Source organism: Mauremys reevesii, unplaced genomic scaffold (assembly GCF_016161935.1).
Source record: "Mauremys reevesii isolate NIE-2019 unplaced genomic scaffold, ASM1616193v1 Contig45, whole genome shotgun sequence".
Classification (NCBI taxonomy): Eukaryota; Metazoa; Chordata; order Testudines; family Geoemydidae; genus Mauremys; species Mauremys reevesii.
In genome coordinates, this window is record NW_024100857.1 from 206,169 (window position 1) to 232,815 (window position 26,647).

Genomic DNA, 26,647 nt, shown 5'->3' on the forward strand with positions numbered 1-26,647 from the left:
TTTTTGTCATCCCAGGACCCCACGTCCTGGGACCTTCCCTTCCCCCATACCCCTCACTGCTGATGAGTTTTTTTGTTTGACTCTCCCCTCCGGTTGTTGTTTTTTAATAAAAGAATGATGTTGGTTTGAAAGCAATCTTTATTCTATTAATTTAAAGCAAAACAAGCCCTGCAAAGCAACATACAATTATGTTAAACCCTCACATTGCATCGCCTGCACCAATCACCTCCTAGCATTACAAGAACTGCACTCCTAAGCATAGCAACAAATATTAGTGGCTTTCAGTTTCAAATTGCTGCCTCAAGGCATCCCTGACCCTTATGGCCCCGCGCTGAGCCCCTTTAATAGCTCTGGTGTCTGGCTGTTCAAACTCAGCCTCCAGGTGCTGAGCCTCTGCGGTCCAGTCCTGAGTGAAGCTTTCACTCTTCCCATCACAAATATTATGGAGCATACAACACGCAGCTATAAGCATAGGAATATTGTCGTCATCGGCCAGGTCCAGCTCCCCATAGAGGCAGCGCCAGCAGGACTTTAAACGACCAAAAGCACACTCAACAGTCATTCTGTACTTGCTCAGCCTTTTGTTGAACCACTCCTTACTGCTGTCAAGTTGCCCCAGGTATGATTTCATAAGCCACGGCTTTAAGGGGTAGGTGGGGTCTCCCAGGATCACAACGGGCATTTCGATTTCCCCAACGGTGATCTTCTGGTCCAGGAAGAAAGTCCCTGCTTGCAGCTTCCTGAACAGGCCAGTGTTCTGAAAGATGTGTGCATCATGCACCTTTCCGGACCAGCCTGCGTTTATGTCTGTGAAACGCCCACAGTGATCCACAAGCTCCTGGAGAACCACTGAGAAATACTCCTTCCAATTAATGTACTCAGTGGCTAGGTGGTCTGGTGCCAGAATTAGAATATGCATGCCATCTATCGCCCCTCCGCAGTTAGGGAAACCCATTTGTTCAAAGTCATCCACAATGTCACGCATGTTGCCCAGAGTCAGAGTCTTTCGGAGCAGGATGCAATTAATGGCCCTGCACGCTTCCATCAACACGAGTCCAACAGTCGACTTTCCCACTCAGAACTGGTTAGCGACCCATTGGTAGCAGTCTGGAGCTTCCACAGAACAATCGCCACGTGTTCTCCAACGGCAGGGCAGCTCTGATTCTTGTGTCCTTGCGATGCAGGGCTTGGGCGAGCTCATCACACAGTCCCATGAATGTGGCTTTCCTCATCTGAAAGTTCTGCAGCCACTGCTCGTCATTCCAGACGTGCATCACGATGTGATCCCACCATTCAGTGCTCGTTTCCCGAGCCCAAAAAGCAGCATTCCACTATGCCACAAGCAATCTCATATCATAACTAGTACACATGGTGAGATCAATGTCACACTCCTCTTGCCTTTGTAGTTTAAGGAATAACTCCACTGCCACTTGTGATGTGTTGGTCAGAGCGAGCAGCCTACTGGTTAACAGTTTGGGATCCATTCCTGCAGCCCAAAGAAGCAGGGTGCGCAGTACCCAAACCACTGAAAGACAATGCCAAATGCAGACAAAAGCACAGGGATTGCTGGGATGCGAAGCTGTGCATCACAAGGCACTGGAACAGGACCCAGGATGCCGCAACCCCTCTGCCTTCCCACAACACTTAGCTGCAGAAGAGGAAGAGGTGCTCTGTGAGATAGCTGCCCGGAGCACACCACTCCAAATACCGCTGCAAGTACCGCAAAAATGTGTGCACACTATTGCGCAGGCAGCTGACCATTGAAGGGAAACCACTGTTGTGTGTTCACACTCTCTCTGAGCAGCACTTTAACTCCAAGCGCTGTAACTCTGCCAGTGTAGACACGCCTTAAGTCTGCCTTTTAGTTACTCAAGCACCAAACAGCATCTAAACCATTTAATACTTAAAAAAAAAAAAAAAAACAGAAACAAAAACAAAACACACTTCCCTTGCCTCCACACTGAGATAGCTTAAACAGCTGAATCAATTTTGGTGAAATTTCAACAGGATCAAAAGTTTGCTTCTAAGTTGAAACCAAGCTTAAGAAGTTTTATTCCAAAGCTAATTTTCTTGAGAATACTCAAGCGACTATGATATCCTGTTGCTGAACGCTTAGACTTAAATTTCCAATCTCCCCTTTTAATTGACAAGAAACATTGCCTCAGTAAAATATTTATATATCATCCTCAGTACACTTGGTGTTATATAGTACCTTAGCCACCAAAGAACTTTTCAGATCACATGTACTTCAACCACCACTGAAACACAAGTAACCTCATGTTAGTGAATCTCACTCTTTTAAAATGAGCTTTACTACACATCCTGTTACTTTTTCACATGATGAAGAGTAGTTTTTTTAATTTTATGGTGCTAGATCTCCCAGAGTAACAGACAGCACTGTTCCCACATAGAAGTTTGTTCAACATGACCAAAAAGTGGAATTGTTTAATTTAACCCAGAACCCTTAGCAGCAACTCATCCACTTTAGAGTAACAGAATAGTGAGCACATGAGCAGAGAAAAATCTAACACATTTACTGCAGGAAGTATTTATTCCATTTCCGTTGTTTTTCTTGTCAACCTTTCCCTTTCTGAATTCCAAGTCTGATGTCTACAAGCTTATCCTGCTTTGTGCATTAAGAATGAGACAGTTATTGCTCTGCAGATAGCAGGAGCTGAGATTGATTGCAAAACCCTGTTTAAGTGTTTGTTTCAAGCACAATGAGATCTCAATCTACAGGGCAAGCCTTTAAATACTTCCCTACAGTTTTCATTTATGATTTGTTTATATACCTGTTAATTTTGAATATATACATTGCCAAACTTCATAAATATAATTACATTTAAAAAAATGCAACCCGGAAGTGTGAAAAGTATTTCTAGTACTGAATCAAAACCTTTGCAAAGATGACTGCATTCAAACACACAAATCAAAGAAAGGGAGAATCCAAAGAGGATAGCCTGCTTGTATACAGCAGAAGTCACTTTCAGTAATTTATTACCAGCTGGGGCAGACACATGTACCTTTGTTTTCTGTATGATAGGATTAAGCTTTGTGGCCTTTAATTAAATTTGAATACCACAAAGCAACAAGTTAACTCTGTGATAGAAAAGTCTTTAAAGTGCTAGGCACACACACTGCAACATTAAGCATGGTCCGTTCCATCCCTCTCCTCCTTCCTCCCCGCTCTCCCCACAAAGTATATTGTGTAGTTTTCATCAGGTTTACATTTTTTTCTTTCTTTACTATGACTAATCTGTTCAGTGGATGGGAATGGGCATAAGTTGCCATGGAGATCTCCAAGTTTCAACACAAAAGTTGAGGCAACTGGCCCTCATTACATTATCTCAAGGAAAATTCAGATAGGGTCATTATTAGAAGGCAAAAAGGAAAATATGAGGAGCATGGGAGTGGGACAAAGTTTCTGACAGGCTGCGGCAGGTCTATTAGTTTAAAATGGGTGGTTGTGAAGAGACGAGGAAGTAGAGTCCTTGTTTGGGAAAAGGAGAAATCATGCAACCCTAGTACAGGAAGCAGGGAGGGGACGTTAGGACAGGCAGCCAGAAGGGAAGAACTAGATTTCTTATTTTAGGAATTAAGTGTAGAGATGGGCCATGGATGCAGGAGAGACTCTACTAGTGGAGGGTATTTTGGGGAAAGGGAGCAGGAATAGTGAAGCCTCTGGTCATACAGGAACAAGAAAGGAAAAGAAGGTTTATCCGTTGATTTAAGCACTAGGTACAGGACGGTTGTGCATGAGATGGCAAAACCAGCAGTTCAAACAGATGGGTCTTTGCTAGTGCAGGTTGCAAAGGGAGAGGTAGTGATCATCCGGCACAGGGACCCCGATACAATGCAGACAGAAGGGAATGATTGAGGAGTGCATACGTATAAAGTTACGATTCTTTTATGTTTTTACAGCGCGGGTCACAAGTTTTAGAAGCCACACAAACTATTAAAAAGAGTTAACAAGCTTGGTCTGAAATTAGCCCTGCTCTTTTCGTCCTTGAATTCCAAGCACTCACACTTCTCATCCGAACCCCATCTTTGCTCTTCAGTTTGCTGTTGCGGGAAGCCTTACATGCAAAGCTGGTTTTTCCCCACCCAGGTTTGGAAATGCACACATGTAGCCGTGCCCCTAGTGGTGCAGATGGCAGGGAGGAAGGGGGATACGCGGGACCGTGCTCCTGTAGGACGGGGGCACCGCAATGCAATGCAGAGAAGTTAAGTGTGTGGAGTGGGAGAAGGGGGGGCGGGTACCGGTCCCTCCAGGACAGCCCTTCCGCGCCTCTGCAGGAGGGGGGATGGCCTAGGGCGGGGACAGGCGGAGCAAAGGGCCCCGGTGACTTACCCAGGTGCAGGGTGAGGTTGATGGCGCTGGGGTACTGCACCCCGGCCAGCATGGTCTGGCTCTGCCACCAGGTGGTGTCGGCCTGGTTGTAGTCGGTGAGGAAGGCGGCGCCGTGCTGCAGGTGGGGCTGGGCGGCGTCGCACAGGTGGCAGGACTTGGTGACCCCGGTCACGCCGGTCTGCACGCAGTACTCCTCGGCCGGCGAGCCGCACGTGTTGGTGGCCACCACGGTCACGTTGAAGGCGGCGTTGACGAACTCGGGCATGCAGCGCTGCGGCCGCCCGCTCGCCTCGTCCGCGCATTCGTCCATGGCGGCGACGCAGCGCCCGGCCAGCTCCAGCAGCAACAGCAAAGGCAGCGCCCGGCGACCCATCCTCGGCCGGCACCAGCGACGCCCGCGCGCGGCGCGAGATGGAGCAGCAGCAGCCGCCACCCAAGCGGCTCGCGCCGTGAACGGACGGGGGCGCGAGACGCGGCGGCGGCGGTTGAGCTGGTGGGCGCGCGCTGGCTGCGTGCGGAGAGGCAGCCTAGGAGCAGCGAAGGCTCGGGCGGCTCCCGCTGCTCTGCGACTGAGCAGGCAGAGGGGAAGCGGGCCCGGCCGGAGGAGGAGCAGGCGCCACAAGGGGGTGGGGGCTGCGCGCGCGGTGCACGCTGGGAGACACATCCCTCCCCCTTCCCGGCCGGGGCAGGGGGACTTGGGTCTGCGGAGCGCTCGGCTGTTTCCTTGGTGACCCCCCCCATGCTTTGGAGGGCGGACGAGCGCATGGGGACTTAAAGGAGCCGTGCTGGGGAGCGGTGCACCCCCAGGGCTGCGGCAGCCTATGGATCCCCGCACGACAGGGGTTCGCGGGGTGGGGGCTGCACGCCCCACTCGGGACCCGGCTGCAGGCGCCGCCTCCAGCCCGTAGCATGCCGCCCACGGAACTCAAGTGACAGTCAAACTCTGCAGCCGGGTGAGAATTCCCCTCGCTGTATCAAACCCGGAGTCTGAGCTGGGGGGGGGTCGCTCTCTGCGCACCCCCCTCCCCCGAGCTAGCTGCAGCTCCATGGGGGACTCCACGCTGCTGAAGAGCCGCCAGTGCAGGGCTCTGCAACTAACAGTCCGTCCTCTGCTCCTGCTTAGCAGGGCACTCGCTGGTTTCAGGCGCCTCACCTCTCCCTCGGGCACTGGAACAGGCTGGCAGATCACACAAAGTGCAAGACAATACTAGGAATTAAGGATCCTAATTAGAATAACTCGGACAAAAAAAATCTAGGCCTTGTTGTAGCTGTGTCTGTCCCAGCAGGATGGGGTGAGGTTAAATCTTTGTTGGACCAACTTCTGTTGGTGAGAGAGAGACAGAATCACAGACCTAGAAGGGACCTCAAGAGGTCATCTAGTCCAGTCTCCTGCACTCATGGTAGGACTAAGTATTATCTAGACCATCCTGACAGGTGTCCAAACTGCTCTTAAAAATCTCCAATGATGGAGATTCCACAATCTTCCTAGGCAATTTATTCCAGTGCTTACCACTCTGACAGGAAGTTTTTCCTAATGTCCAACGTAAACTGCCCTTGCTGGAATTTAAGACCATTGCTTCTTGTCCTATCCTCAAAGGTTAAGAACAACATTTTTTCTCCCACCGCCTTGTAACAACCTTTTATGTACTTGAAAACTGTTATGTCCCCTTTCAGTCTTCTCCAGACTAAACAAACCAAATTTTTTCAATCTTCGCTCATAGGTCTTGTTTTCTAGACCTTTAATTTTTTTATTTTTGCTCTTCTCTGGACTTTCTCCAATTTGTCCACGTCTTTCCTGAAATGTAGTGCCCAGAACTAGACAATACTCCAGTTGAGGCCTAATCAGCGTGGAGTAGAGTGGAAGAATTACTTTTCGTGTCTTGCTTACAATACTCCTACTAATAAACATCATTCTAGGATGTGCTTTTTTTGCAGCAGTGTTACACTGTTGACTCATATTTAGGTTGTGATCCACTATGACCCCTAGATCCCTTTCCGCAGTACTCCTTCCTAGACAGTCATTTCCCATTTTGTATGTGTGCAACTGATTACTCCACTTAGGAAGGAACACTTTGCATTTGTCCTTAACTTTCATCCTATTTACTTCAGGTCATTTTGAATTTTAATCTTATCCTCTAAAGCACTTGCAACCCCTCCCAGCTTGGTATCGTCCGCAAACTTTATAAGTGTACTCTCTATGCCATATCTAAATAATTGATGAAGATATTGAAGAGAACTGGACCCCGAACCGATCCCTGTGGGACCTCATTCATTATGCCTTTCCAGCATGACTGTGAACCACTGATAACTACTCTCTGGGAATTATTTTCCAACCACTTATGCACCCACCTTATAGTAGCTCCATCTAGGTTGTTTTCCCCTAGTTTGTTTATGAGACGGTCACATGAGACAGTATCAAAACACTTACTAAAGTCAAGATATACCACATCTACCACTTCCCCCAGCTACAAGAGGGGAAGCACCTTGTAGATAGGGGGGAAGCAGAAGGGAAGTTGGATTGCTTTTGAGCCACACATGTCTTCCTCACATCTAGGAAACGTACTTAGCGTGTCACAGCTAACTACACGATGGAGTGTATTTAGCTTTGAAACTAAGTTTCCTAGACCTGCAGAAGACCTCCATGTAGGCTGAAAAGGTTGTCTCTCTCACCCACAGAAGTTGTTCAGTAAAAGTCATTACTTCACCCCCCTTGTCTCTCTCTGACAAAAGTTTGTTTTAAGTTATACAAATCATTAAGATGAATCAAAAATGAGAATTCTACCAAGCCACCTAGCTATCTAGAGGAGGTAGCAAGTTACTAAAAAGGAAGTAAAAAAGTAAATCAGACACTGTGTACAAGTTGGAAGTAGGTATGAGTACCTAAATAAAATATCAAAGAAGCTGGTCTCCCCAAAGGAGAGTCTCAAATGCTAAAGTCATATGTAAAAGGGCAGTCAGCAAGATACATAATGGAGTCACATAGGAAAAACTCAGATGACCAAAGCTGCACAACATACCACCTCCAGACAGTCTCTTCCTTGGTTCTAAATATTCAACCATTTTCGAGCCCCAAGAAATACATTTTTTCTATATATTTTTCTATGGTTTGCACTATAATTTGTTAAATATATTACAGTATTTCCCTTGCCTCATTCTGCAGCCTCAAGAATTTTGTGGGAACATAGGGCCAAAATCAAACCTCATGGAAATTAGTGCAACTCCATTGACTTTGGGGCAGTTGCACCTGCTTACATTAGGTCTGAATTTGCCTCTGAGTAGTATTTGTTGGACAAGATTAAAGCACCATTTCTTAGCCTGGCTCCCCCTTCTAACCTCTGCTCTCCTCACAAATAAAATTTTGGTAGTCCAATACCCTGATACCATTCAGTAAAATACAGCCACTCCTGCAGGGAGAAATCCTCTTACTGAGTGAGGTGCAAGTGGAGTTTCAAACAACATGTAAGGAGGGAATTTAATACAACTTTAATAAGTCATACAAGTCAGGGTGAGTTCAGGCCCCCAGATGCTAGAAGGCTTTAGCTGCTTTAAAATGCATTTGAGGTATTTCCTGTCATTAAGATTCTTTGCACTTTAGTCTTTTTTTTTCTTTTTTTTGGGTGGGGGGGAGGGTAGGGGAGAAAGGAAATAAGGGAGGAAGTGAAGATGCTGGGAATGGAATACATTTTTCCCTTGGGTACATAAAACTAACTGTAAAATTTAGCCAAATTGACTGTTTACTTTAAGTTCTCTGTAGCTTCCCTTTAAAATACTCTCATTATCTACATTCCAACATCCTGCTGAATCACAGATTATTAGTGTCCCTATTTCAGAGTGGTAACTGTGTTAGTCTGTATTTTCCACTGCATGCATCTGATGAAGTGGGTTTTAGCCCACAAAAGTTTATGCCCAAATAAATTTGTTAATCTCTAAGATGCCACAAGTACTCCTCATTCTTTTTAGTGTCCCTATGACTCATCTTGTAGCCTCTGGGCCAGAATATCCTGAAGTTTCAGATTAGGATTTAGCAGCTAAGGTTACTAGGAGAGTGGAAGAAATAACAGGAATATGTGGGTCATTTTCAGTATTTACCCATTGGCTTCATTAACCAAGAAGCAAAGTTTTATACTTTTTTTATAATAGTATTAATTTCTTTAAAATTTTACTAGTTGTCTCTTACAAAAGCCAATCTAAAAATATCTACTTGTGATTGTAATTTTGTATGATTAGGTGTGTAACATTTCTATATCTCCCTCTAGTAGTGCAGTTTGTAAAAATTGTAAGGAATTTTAAAGGCTATTCACATCAAGAAACGTAAAGTTTGTCAAGATTTAAGTCAGTTACTAGTTGCCAATGAGACTTAACCCTAAAAAATCTGAAAGCATACCAGAAGTTTTTTTTTTTAACTAATGGGGGTTGGGAGTAAGAATCACAATCAGCCTTATAATGGAACTCCAGTTGCAACTATAACTACTGCTTCTGCATAATGAATCCTTACCTTACTTTTGTGAGGTAGATAATTATTATCCTCATTTTACATATTGGCAAAACTTAAGCAGAGAAAAGATAAGGGACTTAGTCAAAGCCACAGGGTAAGTAAGTCAAGAAAACACTCTAAATGATCATAAAGAATGGCAGAATTATACGTCTGTCTATCAGATTGGTGTATTCCCCTCCTTTTTTAAAAAATTCCTAATAAACTCATCCTCCTGGACATTATCCTGTCTGAACCCAGATCTCTGTAGTGCTTGGAGGCATCAGCTCTGCCAGACATGACTATAGACTGGATTCTGATTTATTGCTACTAACAATGAGACAGCTATCACTATGGGATCTCCCTGCAACTTTTCAGATTCAGGAATGCAGACAAACCTATGTTTGCTCTTGTGTAAACCCAGCTCTCCTGCTATGTAGAAAAAGGGTATTTCTCCAGAGATTTGTTCAGTAAACAGGAAACATCACTCCATTAGATATGAGCTGATTGACATAGCCAAGAGCCTTATATCTACAGTGGAGTGAGATGCTAGATCCCTCATGGCAATGCCATATTAATGCAGTTAGTAGTCCAACAGCATCAGCTTCCTTAACATAGTACACACGTATTTCAGTTTAAAAATAAATTGTATTTTGTTAATTTAAAATGAGAGAATTGAGAATGCAGCATTTTGGTGTAACAGCATGAATGGTTAATGAGGACCTAGATTGTGCCTGGCCCTGCACAGGTATGCAAAAGGAGAAAGGTACAAGGTATCCATGTCCAGGAACTGAGTCTAGCTAGTATTGCAAGTCTCCAAAAGAGGACAGGTGTAAAAGAAACATCAGGGATCCTCAGGGTTCAGAGAGCAACATAATGTACACTATCACCACCAAACTGTAGAAAAAGTGACAATTGTGAATATTAGCCTCAAGATGTAACAAAGTGCTATGGCTGTGTCTTCATGGCTAAAAAAAGATGCATTTTTACTACAGGTTAACAAACACATTAGCTATCCCACTGTAAAATCCTAGTGGAGACAAGACACTATAGTTCTACCACAGTGTAAACTAGTAAACCATGGATTTGGGGGTGGGGATAGAGTGTTGACATCACCTTGCTATCTTGTGGTAAAAACTACAAGTGCTTTTTTTCTGCTAGGATTTTACAGCTGTCTTGCCTCTACTAGAATTTTGAAGCAAGATAACTACAGTGCGTTAGTTATCTCGCTGTAAAGAACACATCTTTTTGGCAGTGAAGAAAAAGCATATGAAAACCCATGGCAGCAAGGACTGCTACAAATGTGTAAGGAAAATAGATTTACTTGTCAGATGACAGAGACCTATTCTTTGCAAACATCTCTTACCTCAGACCCAACAAACTCACTACACCAATCATCTTACAGGATATTTACCCATAAAGAGTAACATGTAAAATATCTACAGAAAGCTCATAACTTGTCAAGACTCAATCACTGCAAGATGTAGGTACAGATAATATTTAAGGAACAATGTGTATAGAACATAGGCTTTATGGATTTGGAGTAAAAATTAATCAGGGTAATGTGTCTTGGTGAGGGCCCATTCAAGCAAGAGGGAGTTGTCACCCCTCCCTAGTCACCTGGCAAGTATTGCAAGGTTCTATCATTTATCCTTGCCACATCCCAGAACAGTCAATGGAAAACCATCAAAGACAATTGCAAGCAGTCAAAACCACTTGAAGGTGAACAGACCAGTATAGCAGGTGGGAAATTGCCCTAGCTAAGAAAAAAGACAAAAGACTGTTTCAGTACAACAGAATGTAAGGAAGACCCTCTACATCCATTCACTGAGGAAACCCCTTGACAAACAAGGGGCTTTCATGAACATTTGGATTCTGGTTCTTATGAAACCATGACATTCACTAGCTCTGCAACAGACTGAATTTTTGGGAAAACCCTACTTTATTAGATAGGAAGGATAATTACTGAAAAGTGTAGACCCAGGTTCCTGTTTTATGATTTTGTTTGTGTTGTAACCACTTGTTTCCTATCACTTTCTCTCACTTCTAGTTAAATCTTATACTTTTATTATAAAAAAAGAATAGTTTATTTAAGTGCTCACAATTGCCCTGTGGTTTACAGGAGCAGTGATTTAAGGTAAAACTGGTAAAATGGAGTACACTGCTCCTTTGAGTGAAAAGGATCTGAAATTCCTTTGAGTAGCCAGTGTCAGGGACTGGATATCACAGAGGAATGATTCAAAGGGGACTCAGGGATTAACCTGAAAGGTGAAGTTAGGGCTGGCATAGCAGAGAGGAGAGTGCTTGAGTGGCTGAAAAGCTAGTGGTATCAAGAAGCTGCCACCCACCTACCACAACCCCAGCTCCGTGTGCAGGTGGCGGAGTCCCCCGCGGTGCGCCAGAGGTTGGTCCTGGCAGATGCCACCAGGGTCGGAGACCTCCTGGACTACGACCGGGGAGACTGGCTGGATCCCCTGACGCTCGCTCGGCGGATGGGGCTCTCCAGACCTTGTACTCCCCGGCGCGTACTACAGGAGGTGAAGGCCGCTTTGCCGCCCGCTGCTTGGGCTTACCTCGACCGGGTCCTGTGTGAGGGCACGCCCCGCCCACCCCCCACCCCGAGCCCTCCGGACCTCTTCATCGGGCCCCTGCCCCGTGGACACGACCGGCCCCCCCGCCCCTTCTCCGCCAGCCGGCTGCACAATCTGCAGCCGGTCCGTTTCCAAACCGCGCCAAGGACACAACTCTACGCGCTCGTGCTCCATACCGTTCACTTCCTCACCCTCGTGTCCCGCCCCGACACTAAGTGGCGGGACCTTCTGCCACCTGTGGAGGGTGAGGAGCCCCGGTGGGCCAGCCTGTACTCCACCCTGGTCCCGAGGCCCGCCGGGGATATCAGCTGGCGGCTCCTTCACGGGGCCGTGAGCACGGGCGTGTACTTGGCGCGGTTCACCCCTGTCCCGGACACCTGCCCCTTCTGCGGCGTGAGGGAGACCCTGGCGCATGTTTACCTAGAGTGCGCCAGGTTGCAGCCCCTATACCGGCTCCTCACCGACATTCTGTTACGTTTCTGGCTGCACTTTTCCCCTCACCTCCTTATCCATGCACTCCCTATCCGTGGCCCCACAAAGTCGCGGGACCTCCTGGTCAACCTCCTCCTCGCCCTGGCTAAAAAGGCCATCCACGCGACCAGGGAGAGGAGGTTGGCCGACGGAGACTCCTGCGACTGTGGGGCTTGTTTCCGATCCCTCGTCCGCTCACGTCTCCGGGCGGAGTTCCTCTGGGCGGCGTCCACTGGCTCCCTTGACGCCTTCGAGGAGCAGTGGGCGCTGTCCGGGGTTCTCTGCTCGGTGTCCCCATCAGGCTCCCTCCTTATGACCCTTTGACCTCACTCCTGTCCCTGTTCTTTTATTAGTTGTCCCCCGCACTTAGTGGGTTTCCGTGGCCCTGTGGATCCTCCCCTTAGGCTGGGGGGGGGATCCGTTAGCATGGGGCGGGCTTCCGCCCGCCCCCTCTCCCGGATAACCCAATAGTACCACAAGAAAGACTCCCTCTTGCTGCAGTAGAGCTAATCCTTACATAACTCCACCGCAGCTGCAGCAGAGTCAGACACCAAGCCAGCTTGGTCAGACACCACCCTCTGTACCACCTATCCACATGTATCCGACCCCTCCAGGATCATTGTCACCGTTTCCTCATTCACAGCCGGCACTACCATCACCATCACAACCACTGCAAACTTCCAGACCAGCAGGTCCACTGGTGCAGGCGCCACCTGTTTTGCTACAGAACCAGTATGAACCAGTTCAGCCTCACTGGTTTTACTGCAAGGAGGTGGAATACAAGCAAATATGGATGCCATTCAGCATTCTAGATTCTGTAACACTAGAAGAAGTTTATAACTCTGTCCAACCTGATCCTGAGAGCGTGGTTTTGAGCACTGATGGGGGGCGCTATGATGTTTACCTGTATGACAGACTAAGAAAAGCTGTATATTGGGAAGAAGAGCCATCTGAAGTCAGACGAAGTACATGGTTTTATAAGGGAGACAAAGATAGCAGGTTTATTCCTTATACTGAGGATTTCAGTGAGAAGCTAAAGGCAGAATATAAAAAAAAAAGCTGTAACTACGAATCAGTGGCACCGGCGACTTGAATTTCAAATGGGAAACAATTGTTATGCATAATCCTAAGGTTATAGTTCAGTTCCAACCTTCTGCAGTACCAGATGAATGGGGGACCACACAAGATGGTCAGACAAGGCCAAGGGTGGTAAAGCGTGGCATTGATGATGATCATGATGAAATTCCTGATGGGGAGATGTCTCAAATAGACCATTTAGTATTCATGGTTCATGGCATAGGTCCTGTGTGTGATTTACAATTTAGGAGGCACGGAGTAAGGAGGTGGCTTAAAGTTCTGAATACCCTGAGGGCTGTCACATCAATTTACAGGTTGACTAGCTGGTATCCATCCCAGGCCCACCAAGGTTCTAGAATGCATGTTGTTTGTTAAAAGAAATGAATATATAATGCACCTTTTCTTCACAAGCTAACAGTGTTCCTGTTTGGGCACCAATTGTGGTAAGACTATATGGCGGTTCTATGGACCACCATTGCATGAGTCACAGAGTTTCGTCTTATTTACCCTGGGATGCCTCAGGTCTGGAGCCCTGATATCTGGGGAACAAACATCTGAACTACACAGTTTTCCAGTTTGATATATTTTATTAACTAAATTAACTAAGCAAAAGCATAAAATCAAATAAAGGGTTTATATAGAATCAAATTAATTAATATCAGGTTGATCAAATCATATCAAATAAACCCTAAATTATTGAGAGGTAATAGTCAATCTTTTCCCTCACCCCACTATAAGGTTACATGGAACATTGTAATATGATCCAAGGTGATATAGTAGAACCTCAGAGTTACGAACACCTCAGAAATGTAGGTTGTTTGTAACTCGAACAGAACATTATGGTTGTTCTTTCAAAAGTTTACAACTGAATAGTGACTTAATACAGTTTTGAAACTTTACTATGCAGGAGAAAAGTGCTGCTTTCCCTTTTTTTTTTTAGTAGTTTACATGTAACGGTACTGTACTGTATTTGATTTTGTCTCTGCTGCTGCCTGATTGTGTACTTCTGGTTCCAGATGAGAGGTGGGGTTGACTGGTCAGTTCGTAACTGAGGCTCTGTTGTGCAACTTTTTCAATTTCTCATTTGAATTCTGAATGTAAGTCAAAACAACAATTTCTTAAGATAAAACATACAACTCCTAAACCATTACATATATGCATGTGTGGTCTTGTATAGCAAAGTTATTTAACCTAGGGCTTTTTCAGGTATTTTATTTATTCTATAGCCACCATTCTAAAACAAATTAGGTTGGTTTTATCCACACATACACTGACTACCATCCATCTGCTGGAGTTAAAACAAACAAAAACAAAAAACAACAACACAAAGAATTTCTCTACTCAGAAAACTGGAAAGAGAAAACAAAATAAAGACTGATACTTATGCAGGATGATTGTTGCAACTCTTGTGTTTTCATTCAGCTTCAGAACCTGGTACTTGTCTGAAAAGACTACTCAGTGATCTTATCAGCTCAGATGTTTTAACATCAAGGACTTGCTGCTGACTGGTTAGAAGTTACTTACTTATAAATTTTGAATCTTAGTTATTGCATGTTGCTGGACCCCCACATCTTGGTGACCAGCTGGGAAGGTGGAGGAAGCACAGGCCTCTTTGTGAGGCACTGTGGCATCACATGGCCAGAAACCGATGGCCGCTGCAGCAGGAAGCAAAGGTTTCAAGTCAACGGTCAGAAGCAAGAAAATAATGACTTCTACCTTTCCTTCAGTTTTTTAATATGGTGCCTTGGCTGTTTACTTCCCTTGCAAGTTCCTTGTGATGCTCAGAGCAGGAGGGAACCCTGTCTGTGCCCAGCAGGGGAAATGATCTCCTGCCATCTGCTGCTGGCAACACAAGCACTCCACTCCAGGCTCAGTGAGCACCACTCTTTCCCTCTGCAGGCTAGCAATTTACACACCCCACTTTGTTACATTTGAATGCTCAGTGCTTTCTCTCCAGGACACCCACAATGTACACTGATTTGCTGCCTCCTTGGAAGGAGTGCACCCCAGTTCACTGGTTTTGTTGCAGTTCAGCACTTTCCTTAGCACAAGGCACTTAGACATGTCTATAGCAAAACCAAAATTGAAGTTTATTTAACAGAGCTTAAGATAGTGATTTAAATAAAAGCAAATATAAGGGTTTGGAAATACAAGGTTACAGGTAAAAGAATAATGTAAAAAATGTGTAACCTAAACTTATTAGCAAGTTACTTTCCTATCTACTAAGGTATTTGTCACCTAATTCATCTTTACAGAGCTTGTCCAGTTCAGAAAGTTGGGATCTACCTTGCATGAGACAACCCCTGCTGGCAGAGTCACTCTTCTGTAATGGTACCAATCCTGTCCCCTCTCCTCTTCCCTTTTGCAGTTACAGATCCCTAGGGGGTCCCCTGTTGAGACTTTCTTGGGGTTCTATTGTCTTTGGGTATGATCAAGGCTGTATCTTCCTCAGACAGTAAACAAAGTGCTGTCTCCAGGGACATCCATTGTTCTCAAGATTGATTGAATTAGCCCTGAGACCTCCCCTTGCCTCAGGAGAGGAGTCTCACTTCAGCAGTTTTGCAAGCTACTATTCTTTATTTTACATTCTTATAAATTAATTCCTATACAAACAGGGCCAGCTCTAACTTTTTGCTGCCCCCCCCCAAAAAAAGAGCGCCGCCCCACTGTAACACCCCCCCGCGAGCATCACACCACCCAAGCCCCCTGCACCCTCGAGTGCCGCGCCGCCCAAGCCCCCGCACCCTCGAGCGCCACGCCACCGAAACAAAAAAAAACAAACAAAAAACCCTCCAGCGCAGCCCAGATGAACAAAAAAAAAAAACAAAAACAAACAACAAAAAAACCTGAGCGCCGCCCCACCCCAAGGTGCCGCCCCAAGCACGTGCTTAGTCGGCTGGTGCCTGGAGCCAGCCCTGCATACAAAGGGCTTGGCTACACTTGAAAGTTACAGCGCTGGTGGAGGCTTTCCAGCACTGCAATTAGTAACCGTCCACACCTGCAAGGCACATCCAGCGCTGCAACTCCCTGGCTGCAGCGCTGGCTGTACACCTGGTCTGGTTGGGGTGTAGCGATTGCAGTGCTGGTGATCCAGCGCTGCTCGTCAAGTGTGGACACACACCAGTGCTGTTATTGGCCTCCAGGGTATTAGCAGATATCCCAGAATGCTTTTAACTAAATTACTCTTCGTTTTGTTATGCTGCCTCTCTTTGTTTTGTTGTGAACTCGGAGCTCCGCGGAGCTCCCCTTGCTCCCGGAGCTGCTTATCTAAAAAACAAACAGCTCCTGTTTGCTGTGATCAATCAAATGAGATAATGAGGCAGGGAGGGAAACAGCGGGGAGTCCATTGAATGCAGGCTGTTTGCAATTAAGAGTTAAGACTAAGGGGTCGGGAACATTTTCTGATTTTTCAAGGCAGGAAGCTTAACACACAGTGTTGGCTCCAAAAATCCACACTCTCTCTCCCCCCCCCGCTCCCTGTCACACTACACCCCCCCCACCCCCCTCTTTTGAAAAGCATGTTGCTGCCACTTGAACGCTGAGATAGCTGCCCGTAATGCATCACTCCCAACAGCGCTGCAAATGTGGCCACACACTAGTGCTGGTAGCTGTGAGTGTGGCCACACACCAGCGCTGTCCCTATACAGCTGCACGACCAGCACTGTAACTCCCAGCGCTGCAACTTTCAAGTGTAGCCAAGCCCAAACGTTTTGCAATAACCATGACAATCAGCTAATTCTTAGCTCTCAGCAGAGACTACACATGAACCCCTTCAGTGAAATACTGAGAAGGTGGTTTGCCACAGGGCAATTTACCTACCATGGTATGCCTGGGTATGTCTGTCACATTCCTTCTCAGGAGTCCCTTGGCAGAATGGGGCACTTTTCTTCCAAAGTTAATGTCATCATCCAGTCGGGTTTGATGGGATCATCTGCATGCAAACTAAACCTCCTCATTCCAGTAATTTGGGACTTGGAAAAAAAATCAGCAGATCCAAAAATAACTCCAAGTAGTCAGCCAGACAATCCATAGGTATTTTGAGTTGTTTGCGGTCATGGGTTAGTCCATCAGATATGATCTCAACCATCCTACAAAGTCCCAACTCAAAATAATTTAAAAAATGCAAAATTAGCAAAGAGATGGAACTGAAATACTAGGAAAACACAAATCATATGTCCACTCAGTCATGTTCAGGCAGGAACAGTTCCTATTTTACAGACAGAAGCGTATAACTTTAAATCAAGATTGGATGACTTTCTAAAAGATATGCTCTACTTCAAATGGCAATTAATTCAGGAAAGTCCTATGGAGGTCAGACTGCATGATCAAAACAATCCTTTCTGGCCTTATAACTATGAACCTCCTCTTTCATATTTTGGTACTCATGAGCTCAGTGCTGAACAGCATTTTTTGATGCACAAAATTAGGGTGAAAGGTTAGACTTAAACTTGGTCAGAGCCAAAAGTCCTTTCTTCCTAATTCACAGTTTTGGGACTCAAATTTTATATAAAGGCCTAGCTGCCTCTCAAATGATAAAACCAGACTATTTAATGTTTAAATGTCCCTGACTGAAGCAAGCTACAGCAAGAGGCAAAGCAACAGTGTTTCAAGCATTCCCTTCATGTTAGTCTAAAAATAGATTCATATGTATCTTAATGGAGTTGCAAAGGCAATTAGTCAAAAACTTGAAGCAGTTTCTTTAGTTATAAAGTAATGATGCTGAAAATAGCCATATTGCTAATCACAATTTTGTAAAAAAGTATAATTTTCTGGAAGTGTTGCTTATTCCCCAAGTGCCTGATTCAGGAAACATTCTGCACCCAAAGAGGTTACAGAATAAGGCCCTAAAAGAAGTGCCTGAATCATGCTAATTTCAAATAACTGGAAATTTAAGACACGAAGCAAAAGATGGTAAAAGCTGTCAACAAGCTTTGCATCACTTTCTGCGATAGAAGATGAATATTGATGTCTTTTTCTATTATTCCTGTTGTGGCAGAGCTCTGACCTTGCTCCTGTGGGTCCTGCGCTTCTAGGCGGTTTATGCTAGCCTCAGTGGCTCACTGTGACCCTCCACGTAGCCCTTTTCTCTCTAGGGCCAGGGTCACAGTCTACTGAGCCTTTTTCATCATAGGCTGCAAGGAGGTTGGTGAGAGAACTCCCACAGTCTCTGTTCAGCCTCCTGTCCTGACAGGGACCTGACTTCCCCTTCCAGGAGCTGTTCCTGTAGTGGTGGGTTGGGGGGGGGGAGGGAACCCGGGCCCACCCTCTACTCCGGGTTCCAGCCCAGGGACCCTAATGGTAGCAGTTGTTGGCAGCCAACCTTTCACTGCCAGAGTTGCTACATTTCCCTGGGCCACTTCCCCACAGCTCTCCTGCTTTTCCCTTCTTCACCCTTACCTTAGGGCTCCTTTAACGATGGTTTGAGGGTGTCTTCAGTAACCAGCCACACTTCCTCTCCTCTGACTCCCTGGCTCCCCTGCCTGACTGGAGTGAGCCCTTTTTATAGTAACAGCAGGGTCTTACTTAGAGTCAGGTGGTCACATTAACTGAATGGCCTCACCTGACTCTTTGCAGGTTAATTAGAGTCAGGTGTTCTCATTAGCCTGGAGCAGCCCCTGCTCTGGTCAGTCAGGGAACAGAAAACTGTTAATTCAGTGGCCAGTATATCTGCCTTCTGCTATTCTGCTGTACCCAGCTGGCCTGGGTCTATCACATAGTTCTTTCAGCATTAATCTAATTCTCTTTTCTACAGAATATGTAAAATGTATGTAGGGAGATTTAAGAATATACCAAATGTTTTTTTTTCCTTTTAAACACAATAGTTATTTTTATGTTTCAGTAAAATATGGGTTCTTCTCCACCCCCCTCCAAAACAGGGCAAAATATTACCATGACTTTCATTCTATCATGCCAGGAGGGCTGCTCTATCTATTGGGATCCAGGAAGTGGGCAGGCTTTGCTAAAAGACCTCCCCCCAGCCTAAGGGGAGGATCCACTGGGCCTGGAAACCAAATGATTCCGGGGGACAACTAATGAAATAACAGGAACAGGAGTGAGGTCAAAGGGTCAAATGAAGGGAACCTGACTGGGACACTGAGCAGAGAACCCCGGACAGTGCCCACTGCTCCTCGAAGGCGTCAAGGGAGCCAGTGGACACTGCCCAGAAGAACTCTGCCCAGATGCATGAACGAACGGAGGATCGGAAATAGGCCCCACAGTCACAGGAGATGCCATCTGCCAACAGAAGTCACCAGAGTCGGAGACCTCCTGGACTACAACCAGGGAGACTGGCTGGACCCCGTGACGCTCGCTCAGCGCATGGGGCTCTCCAGGCCTCGTACTCCCCAGTGCGTACTTCAGGAGGTGAAGGGCACTTTGTCGCCCGGTGCACGGGCCTACCTCGACCGGGTCCTGTGAGAGGGCACGCCCTGCTCACCCTCCACCCCAGGCCTTCCAGACCTTTTCATTGGGCCCCTGTTCCGTGGACCCAACCGGTCCCCCCACCCCTTCACCGTGAGCCGGCTGCGCGACTTGCAGCCGGTTCATTTCCAAACTGCGCCAAGAAAACACCTATACACACTCATGCTCAACACCCTTCACTTCCTCACCCTCGTGTCCCGCCCCGACACAAAGTGGCGGGACCTTCTGCCACCTTTCGAGGGTGAGGCACCCCAGTGGGCCAGCCTATATTCTACCCAGGTCCTGAGGCTCGTCGGGGATATCAGTTGGCGGCTCCTTCATGGGGCCGTGAGCACGGGTGTGTATCTGGCGTGATTTACCCCCGTCCTGGACACCTGCCCCTTCTGCAGCATGAGGGAGACCCTGGTGCACGTTTACCTGGAGTGTGCCAGGTTGCATCCCCTATTCCGGCTCATCCTAGACATGCTGTTACGTTTTTGGTTGCACTTTTCCACTCACCTTCTTATTTATGCACTCCCTATCCGTGGCCCCAAGAAATCACGGGACCTCCTAGTCAACCTCCTCCTAGCCCTGGCTAAAATGGCCATCTATAAAAGCCAGGAGGGCTGCTGTCAGGAAGATATGCCTATAGATTTCTCAAAAGTAAGCAAATCACTTTGTATTACCATGTTTAACCTGAGCAATTCCCAATCCTCCTCTCTGCCTACTACTGGTCTGTCTGCTGTAGAAATGACTGGCTGTCAGATCTGCAGTCCCCCTGCAATAGTTAGCCCCAAATCATCTTGGGAGTGATGCGTGTGTGTTGCTGATACAAAGTGTCATGTTTCATCTTGTAAATGAATGTCTTGCCCCTCATTTTCCCTCCCTGAACATACACAGAATTTCATCCCAACATTAATAAATTCCGAGGCTCAGTTGTGTGTGTGTGTTTAGAGAAAAGATCAAAATAGTTCAGTCAGATACATGGTGCCATGAAAGATTAATCATAACTTTAAACACAAAGCCTGCCTTAAGCATATCTCCAAATAGGCAGATATCACATATCAGTAGTGCAAAACAGTTCACTGAGTTTAGCTCACAGATCCCACCAGTTCATATTCAGTACTAAACAGCACATACTGTAGTAGCAATGTAACAACTAAACAAAATGAAAAGTGAAGTAAATCCATGAATTGTATGAATAACCACCTGCCTGCAGATGTATCAATTAATGCCGCATACCACATTATTCACTGACATGTATGTCAAGTGCCCTTGACTAGGTCTGGAAACTCTCTTATTCCTGATAGACTTTATCATGTAGTGTTTCCTCACACATGTATAGCATTACATATTGGTGCAATGGTTCACCTTCTCTATTTGCTTCCTCAAAAAGGGTATGAATATTTCAGTAATGATACATCCTTCATGCTGAAAGGTGAGTGCTTAAAACATTTCTGAGCACTGGTGTTAGGAACATAGGTATGTTATGAAGCCACTGGTGCACCCCTATAGTTAAAAGGCCAAGACTGGCTATTTACTAATCATGATGCTTTTATGAGGCAAAAAAAAAAGCATAAGAAACAAAAGGGAGAGAATAAAGAACCAAAAGAAGAAAAGAAGGAAGTGAAGAACAATGTAAAAAGTATGGACAAAATACTTTTTTGTATAAAAATGATGTTTCTATCCATCAGCTTTCAGGAACCTAGGAAGTGCCAAGCAACCTACATTGATTTCTGAATACTGGAAAAGACTTTCTAAAAGTTGGCAATATTTTGTTTTCTTTTAAATTATAGAAGGCTGCCAATTATTTAAAATTACAGACTGAAAAACAATTAATTCAGCTCATCCCATCTACCAAGCAACAGCCCAAACCAAATACTAACACCCCATACACTGGGCCTATACTTCAATCATCTTACCTCTATTCAGAGCACATAAAACAGTATGCCCTGGGATTCCACAAATCTGGCCATTCAAGTATCCTAGGGCCCTTATAGAGAACATCCTGCCAGCCACCGTCTCTGTATTATATTGAGAGGGATAAAGCATCAATGCCTATTTGTGTACCAAGTGTAAATATATATGTCAAAAGAAGGTATTGAGAGGTACTGGAGTTAGGACTCCTGCGTTTGATTTCCTCCATCTGTCACTGATAACTGTGTGATATTGGACAGGTTGTTTCACGTCTGTATCTCAGTTTATATGATGAGAATAACCCTTTCCTACCTCTTATTAGCGAAGGTCTGTAAAGGGCTTTGAGATCCTCAGCGGAAAGGGGCTATAGAAGTGCAAATTGTTCTTAAAAGAACATACAAGTAAGCCTAAATTGAAAAGTGAGAGACAGATCAGCCCACTTGCTTATAATCGTGCTGACATTAGAAGAGACACAAAGTATGCTTACAAAAGGTCACTTGGGACAGTCTGGTTGTTTTGGGAAATACAGTTTATACCATTCTCTTGTCTGTCTAGCATATTCAGCAGAGGAAGTATATGTGGTGCTGGGAGATGAAGCCACATTCTGCTATGCCCTCCGTCCTGTGGAGACTTCCCACAGGCTTGTCTTTCTTTCTCAATAGACACAATCATAACAACAATGATTGCAGGAGACATCCACACATAATCCAGCAAATAAACTAAACAGAGAGAGAGAGAGAGACGGGGAGAGAAATCTAGCCCATCTTTGTTTAGAAAGTCTCCAGCAATGAAAGCAAAAGGATAAAAACTTGGAAAGTTTGAGTGACAATATTCAGATGTTCTCACAAGTGTGTTTGAAAACCTCATTTCAGTCCCTAGTAAAACATCAGGAAACAGATGAGGAAATACTCTTTCCATTAAAAGCAAAACCCCACAACCTAGATGTATTTCTTCCTTCATCCTAATTGAATACTGTATTTTGTGAAGTGGAACTGAGTATGTCAGGCTAGATACTCAGCTGGTGTAAATCTGCATAGCTCCCCTGAAATCATTGGAGCTATGCCAGTTTAAACCAGTTAGGATCTGGCCCCCACTACATCTTCTTTAATGACTGAAGCTAACTTGACCATGCAGCTCTGTGTAATGCAGGCTATGATTACAGTCCAGTTCTCAAAAACTGGGTGCTAGTTCAGACTTATCAATAAACATACTGATAACAAGATGACTTGATTTTTCCAAGCACTAACATAAAGGCACACCTGAATCAGGAGTCAAAACTCTCAGCATAGAGGTATGTCACATTTTAACTTAGAAAAAACACAAACTGAAAATTAATTAAGTGCCTTTAAAGATATCTCAGTTCTTTCCATATGCAATGCAGCAACTGCACTTTGTAAGTAATGCTCTTATTAAAATTAGCAAAGTGGTTTCAGGTCACTGCATTTATATAGGCCACTCCTAAAGTAGGCCTGGGGCTTGTGACTGCCCTGCAAAGAGTATGAGGTAGCTTGGCAAATTCATGTGTCTGAAATTTCCCCCTAATTCAGGGCTACACTTTGGATTTACCACAAACAGTAAAAATTATAATAAATCAGAATCATATTAGCTGCTTAATACATACACCAAGATTTCATGAGAGCAGAAAGTTAGTGTACCCTCATAGATAAATTGCAGAAGGGAACTGTTGGCTGTACAAACACAGCAAATTTTACAGATTATTTTATTTAAATCTGACTTCCTCAGTTATTCATTTGTAGATTACACCAAGTCAACCTGCACAATAACCATTGGTATGTGAATAAAATTTCTCCACTCCTTTTAATGAGATAATTTTGCAAGAAGCAGATTCTATGTAAATTAAAGAAACATAAGTTGGTTGCTTTATAGAGTGGGTGAATGGGTTTCAGGGTGTTCTGATTTTCTTTTTTAGAACCCCCCTTTGGAGGGAATGGATTCAAGAGACTAGCAATGGGATATGCAGCCTTTTACCTTTAGGTCACTGGTTTAAATACAACCCCTCTTGGACATGATCAAGAGTTGTTAGCACTTGTGGCCTATGTGTAATAATTGGGAGTCTCAATCTTCCTGTTGGACAAACATTCATATAATAAAATCACAATCACAGTATAGTGGGACTATTTGGCACCTTCATTGGCAATCTCAGCACAGAGGCCAAAGTTTGAATGGGACTTGAAACTGTCCTTGTAGATCTATTTATTGTTAGTTGAACAATACATGTTTCTATTGTTTATTTCTGCTTAAATTAAGTCATGAGCACAAAAATAAACAGAACCACCAAAGCTATTGTTCATGCCCACTGAGAACATGTGTTAAAAAATGTTTTAAAACTTTTAGGGCCAGATTGCATAGTGTGCATTTTAGAAGGTGTAGCACACAAAAGGGAGTCCAAGCAGAAAGGCCGCAAAGGTGGCTTTAACTAATTCTGAGGGCCTGGTTATACTTGCAGATGTAGAGTGCTGTGAGTTAAACCTGCCTCCGGAGAGTGCAGTATGGAAAGCGCTGCAGTCTGTCCACACTGACAGCTGCTTGCACACTGGCATGGCCACATTTGTGGCACTTGCAGCGGCATTGGGAGTGGTCCCTTATGGGCAGCTATCCCACAGAGCACCTCTTCCCATTCTGGCGCTGTGGCTTGTGGGAGGGGATGGGGGGTGTGGGGCATTCTGGGTCGTGTTTCAATGTCCCATGATGCATTGGTTCACATCGCAGGATTCCCTGTGCTTCCATCCACATTTGGCGCCACCTTTCAATGTTTTTTGTACTGTGCGCTCTGTCTTCCCTTTCTGTCTGCGGGAATGGAGCCCGAATTGTTGAGGAGTATGCTGACGAGTCTCGCTGGCATGTCACGTTTGGCAGTCGAGTTATTCCTTAGGATCCAAAGTGACAGTGAGGGCTCCGATGATGATATCAACTCGAGTAACGCATACAACATGAGATTGCTTGTGGCATTCACAGACATGCTCACCACTGTAGAACGCCACTTTAGGGCTCGGGAAACAAGCACTGAGTGGTGGGATCACATCGTCTTGCAAGTCTGGGATGATGAGCAGTGTCTGCAGAACTTTTGGATGAGAAACGCCACTTTCATGCCACTGTGTGAGGAGCTCACCCCCACCCTGCGGCACAAGGACACAAGATTGAGAGCTGCTCTAGGGGAAGTCAAAATGCCCATTGTGATCCTTGGAGATCCCGCTTACCCTTTAATGCTGTGGCTCATGAAACCCTACACAGGGAGCCTTGACAGTAGCAAGGAGCAGTTCAACAGCAAGCTGAGCCGGTGCAGAATGACTGTGTAGTGTGCTTTTGGCTGTTCAAAGGGCCGCTGGTGCTCTCTGTATGGGAAGCTGGACCTGGCCGATAACAGCATCCCCGCGGTTATATCCGCGTGCTGTACCCTCCATAACATTTGTGAAGGGAAGGGTGAACAATTCACTCAGGCATGGAACTCGGAGGTTCAACACCTGGAGGCTGAATTTGAACAGCCAGAGAGCAGGGCTATTAGAGGGGCCCAGCACGGGGCTGCAAGGATTAGGGATGTCTTGAGGGAGCAATTTGAGGCTGAAAGTCACCAGAAATGTCTGGTGCCCTGCACGGAAGTGAAGTGCAGTGGTTCCAATGTTAGTAGGAATCTGTGTTTGCTACACTGACTTGCAGTACCTGTTTCTTTCTTTTACTTTATGCAATAGATTCATAGATTCTAGGACTAGAAGGGACCTCGAGAGGTCATCGAATCCAGTCCCCTGCCCTCATGGCAGGACCAAATACTGTCTAGACCATCCCTGATAGACATTTCTCTAACCTACTCTTAAATATCTCCAGAGATGAAGATTCCACAACCTCCCTAGGCAATTTATTCCAGTGTTTAACCACCCTCACAGTTAGGAACTTTTTCCTAATGTCCAACCTAAACCTCCCTTGCTGCAGTTTAAGCCCATTGCTTCTTGTTCTATCCTTAGAGGCTAAGGTGAACAAGTTTTCCCCCTCCTCCTTCTGACACCCTTTTAGATACCTGAAAACTGCTATCATGTCCCCTCTCAGTCTTCTCTTTTCCAAACTAAACAAACCCAATTCTTTCAACTTTCTTTCATAGGTCATGTTCTCTAGACCGTTAATCATCCTTGTTGCTCTTCTCTGGACCCTCTCCAATTTCTCCACATCTTTCTTGAAATGCAGTGCCCAGAACTGGACACAATACTCCAGTTGAGGCCTAACCAGCACAGAATAGAGCGGAAGAATGACTTCTCGTGTCTTGCTCACAACAAACCTGTTAATGCATCCCAGAATCAAGTTTGCTTTTTTTGCAACAGCATCATGCTGTTGACTCATATTTAGCTTGTGGTCCACTATAACCCCTAGATCCCTTTCTGCTGTACTCCTTCCTAAACAATCTCTTCCCATTTTGTATGTGTGAAACTGACTGTTCCTTCCTAAGTGGAACACTTTGCATTTGTCTTTATTAAACTTAATCCTGTTTACCTCAGACCATTTCTCCAATTTGTCCAGATCATTTTGAATAATGACCCTATCCTCCAAAGCAGTTGCAATCCCTCACAGTTTGGTATCATCTGCAAACATAATAAGCGTACTTTCTATGCCAATATCTAAGTCGTTGATGAAGATATTGAACAGAGCCGGTCCCAAAACAGTCCCCTGTGGAACCCCACTTGTTATACCTTTCCAGCAGGACTGGGAACAATTAATAACTTCTCTCTGAGTACAGTTATCCTGCTAGAATAAGGAATTTTTTCCAAGCCAAAAAATCCATTTATTGAAAAGAAACACAATTGCTTGGGAAACAGAAAGGGCAAGGGGGTGGGGTGGGGAAACGGTACAATCACAGATTTGCGTATGTCCTGTCTGGAGTGCTGTGCAATGAGTGCTGCACTTCAGGATGGCTATGGGGTTTGAATGCAGTGGGTAAGGGTCATAGTTTTCAGGGCTGGGTGGTGAAGCTTCAGGTGTTGGAGGCAGCTGGTGGCGGTAAGAACCCAGATGTTGGGGAAAGTGAGTTGGAGGTGAAATGAGGGCATAAGGGAGAGTTTTGGGACAAGGGCTGCAGGTGAGTCGGGGGGCAGTAGTGCTCTGCCTTCATGGCTACCAGCATCTGGATAGAGTCTGCTTGGCGCTCCATTATGCTTATCAGCTTATTCATGCTTTGCTGCCGGAGCACCGCGCTTTTGTGCCAGCACTCCTCGTTCTGCTGGTGGATCCTCCTTTCATTTTCCCCACCACTCCTGCACTTTTTGATTTTCATTACTTGAATCCTGCATTACTTCATGCAACATGTCTTCCTTGCTTCTACGTGGCCTCTTTGATTCTTTGGAATCTTTTGGACAGTGATAACATGGA

The 26,647-nt window shown here is 45.4% G+C and overlaps 1 protein-coding gene and 1 pseudogene across 1 annotated transcript in view; one reads left to right on the plus strand and one right to left on the minus strand.

Moving 5' to 3' along the window:
• Positions 1-4,935, minus strand: part of LOC120394264 (laminin subunit gamma-1-like) — a 131,227-nt gene extending 126,292 nt beyond the window's left edge. The window contains exon 1 of the mRNA XM_039518499.1: positions 4,352-4,935. Coding sequence (XP_039374433.1) covers positions 4,352-4,724 — 373 coding nt within the window. The 5' untranslated portion in view covers positions 4,725-4,935. The remainder of the gene's footprint in view (positions 1-4,351) is intronic.
• Positions 4,936-12,387: 7,452 nt separating this feature from the next.
• LOC120394262 lies at positions 12,388-19,378 on the plus strand (annotated as a pseudogene).
• The last annotated feature ends 7,269 nt before the right edge of the window (positions 19,379-26,647 follow it).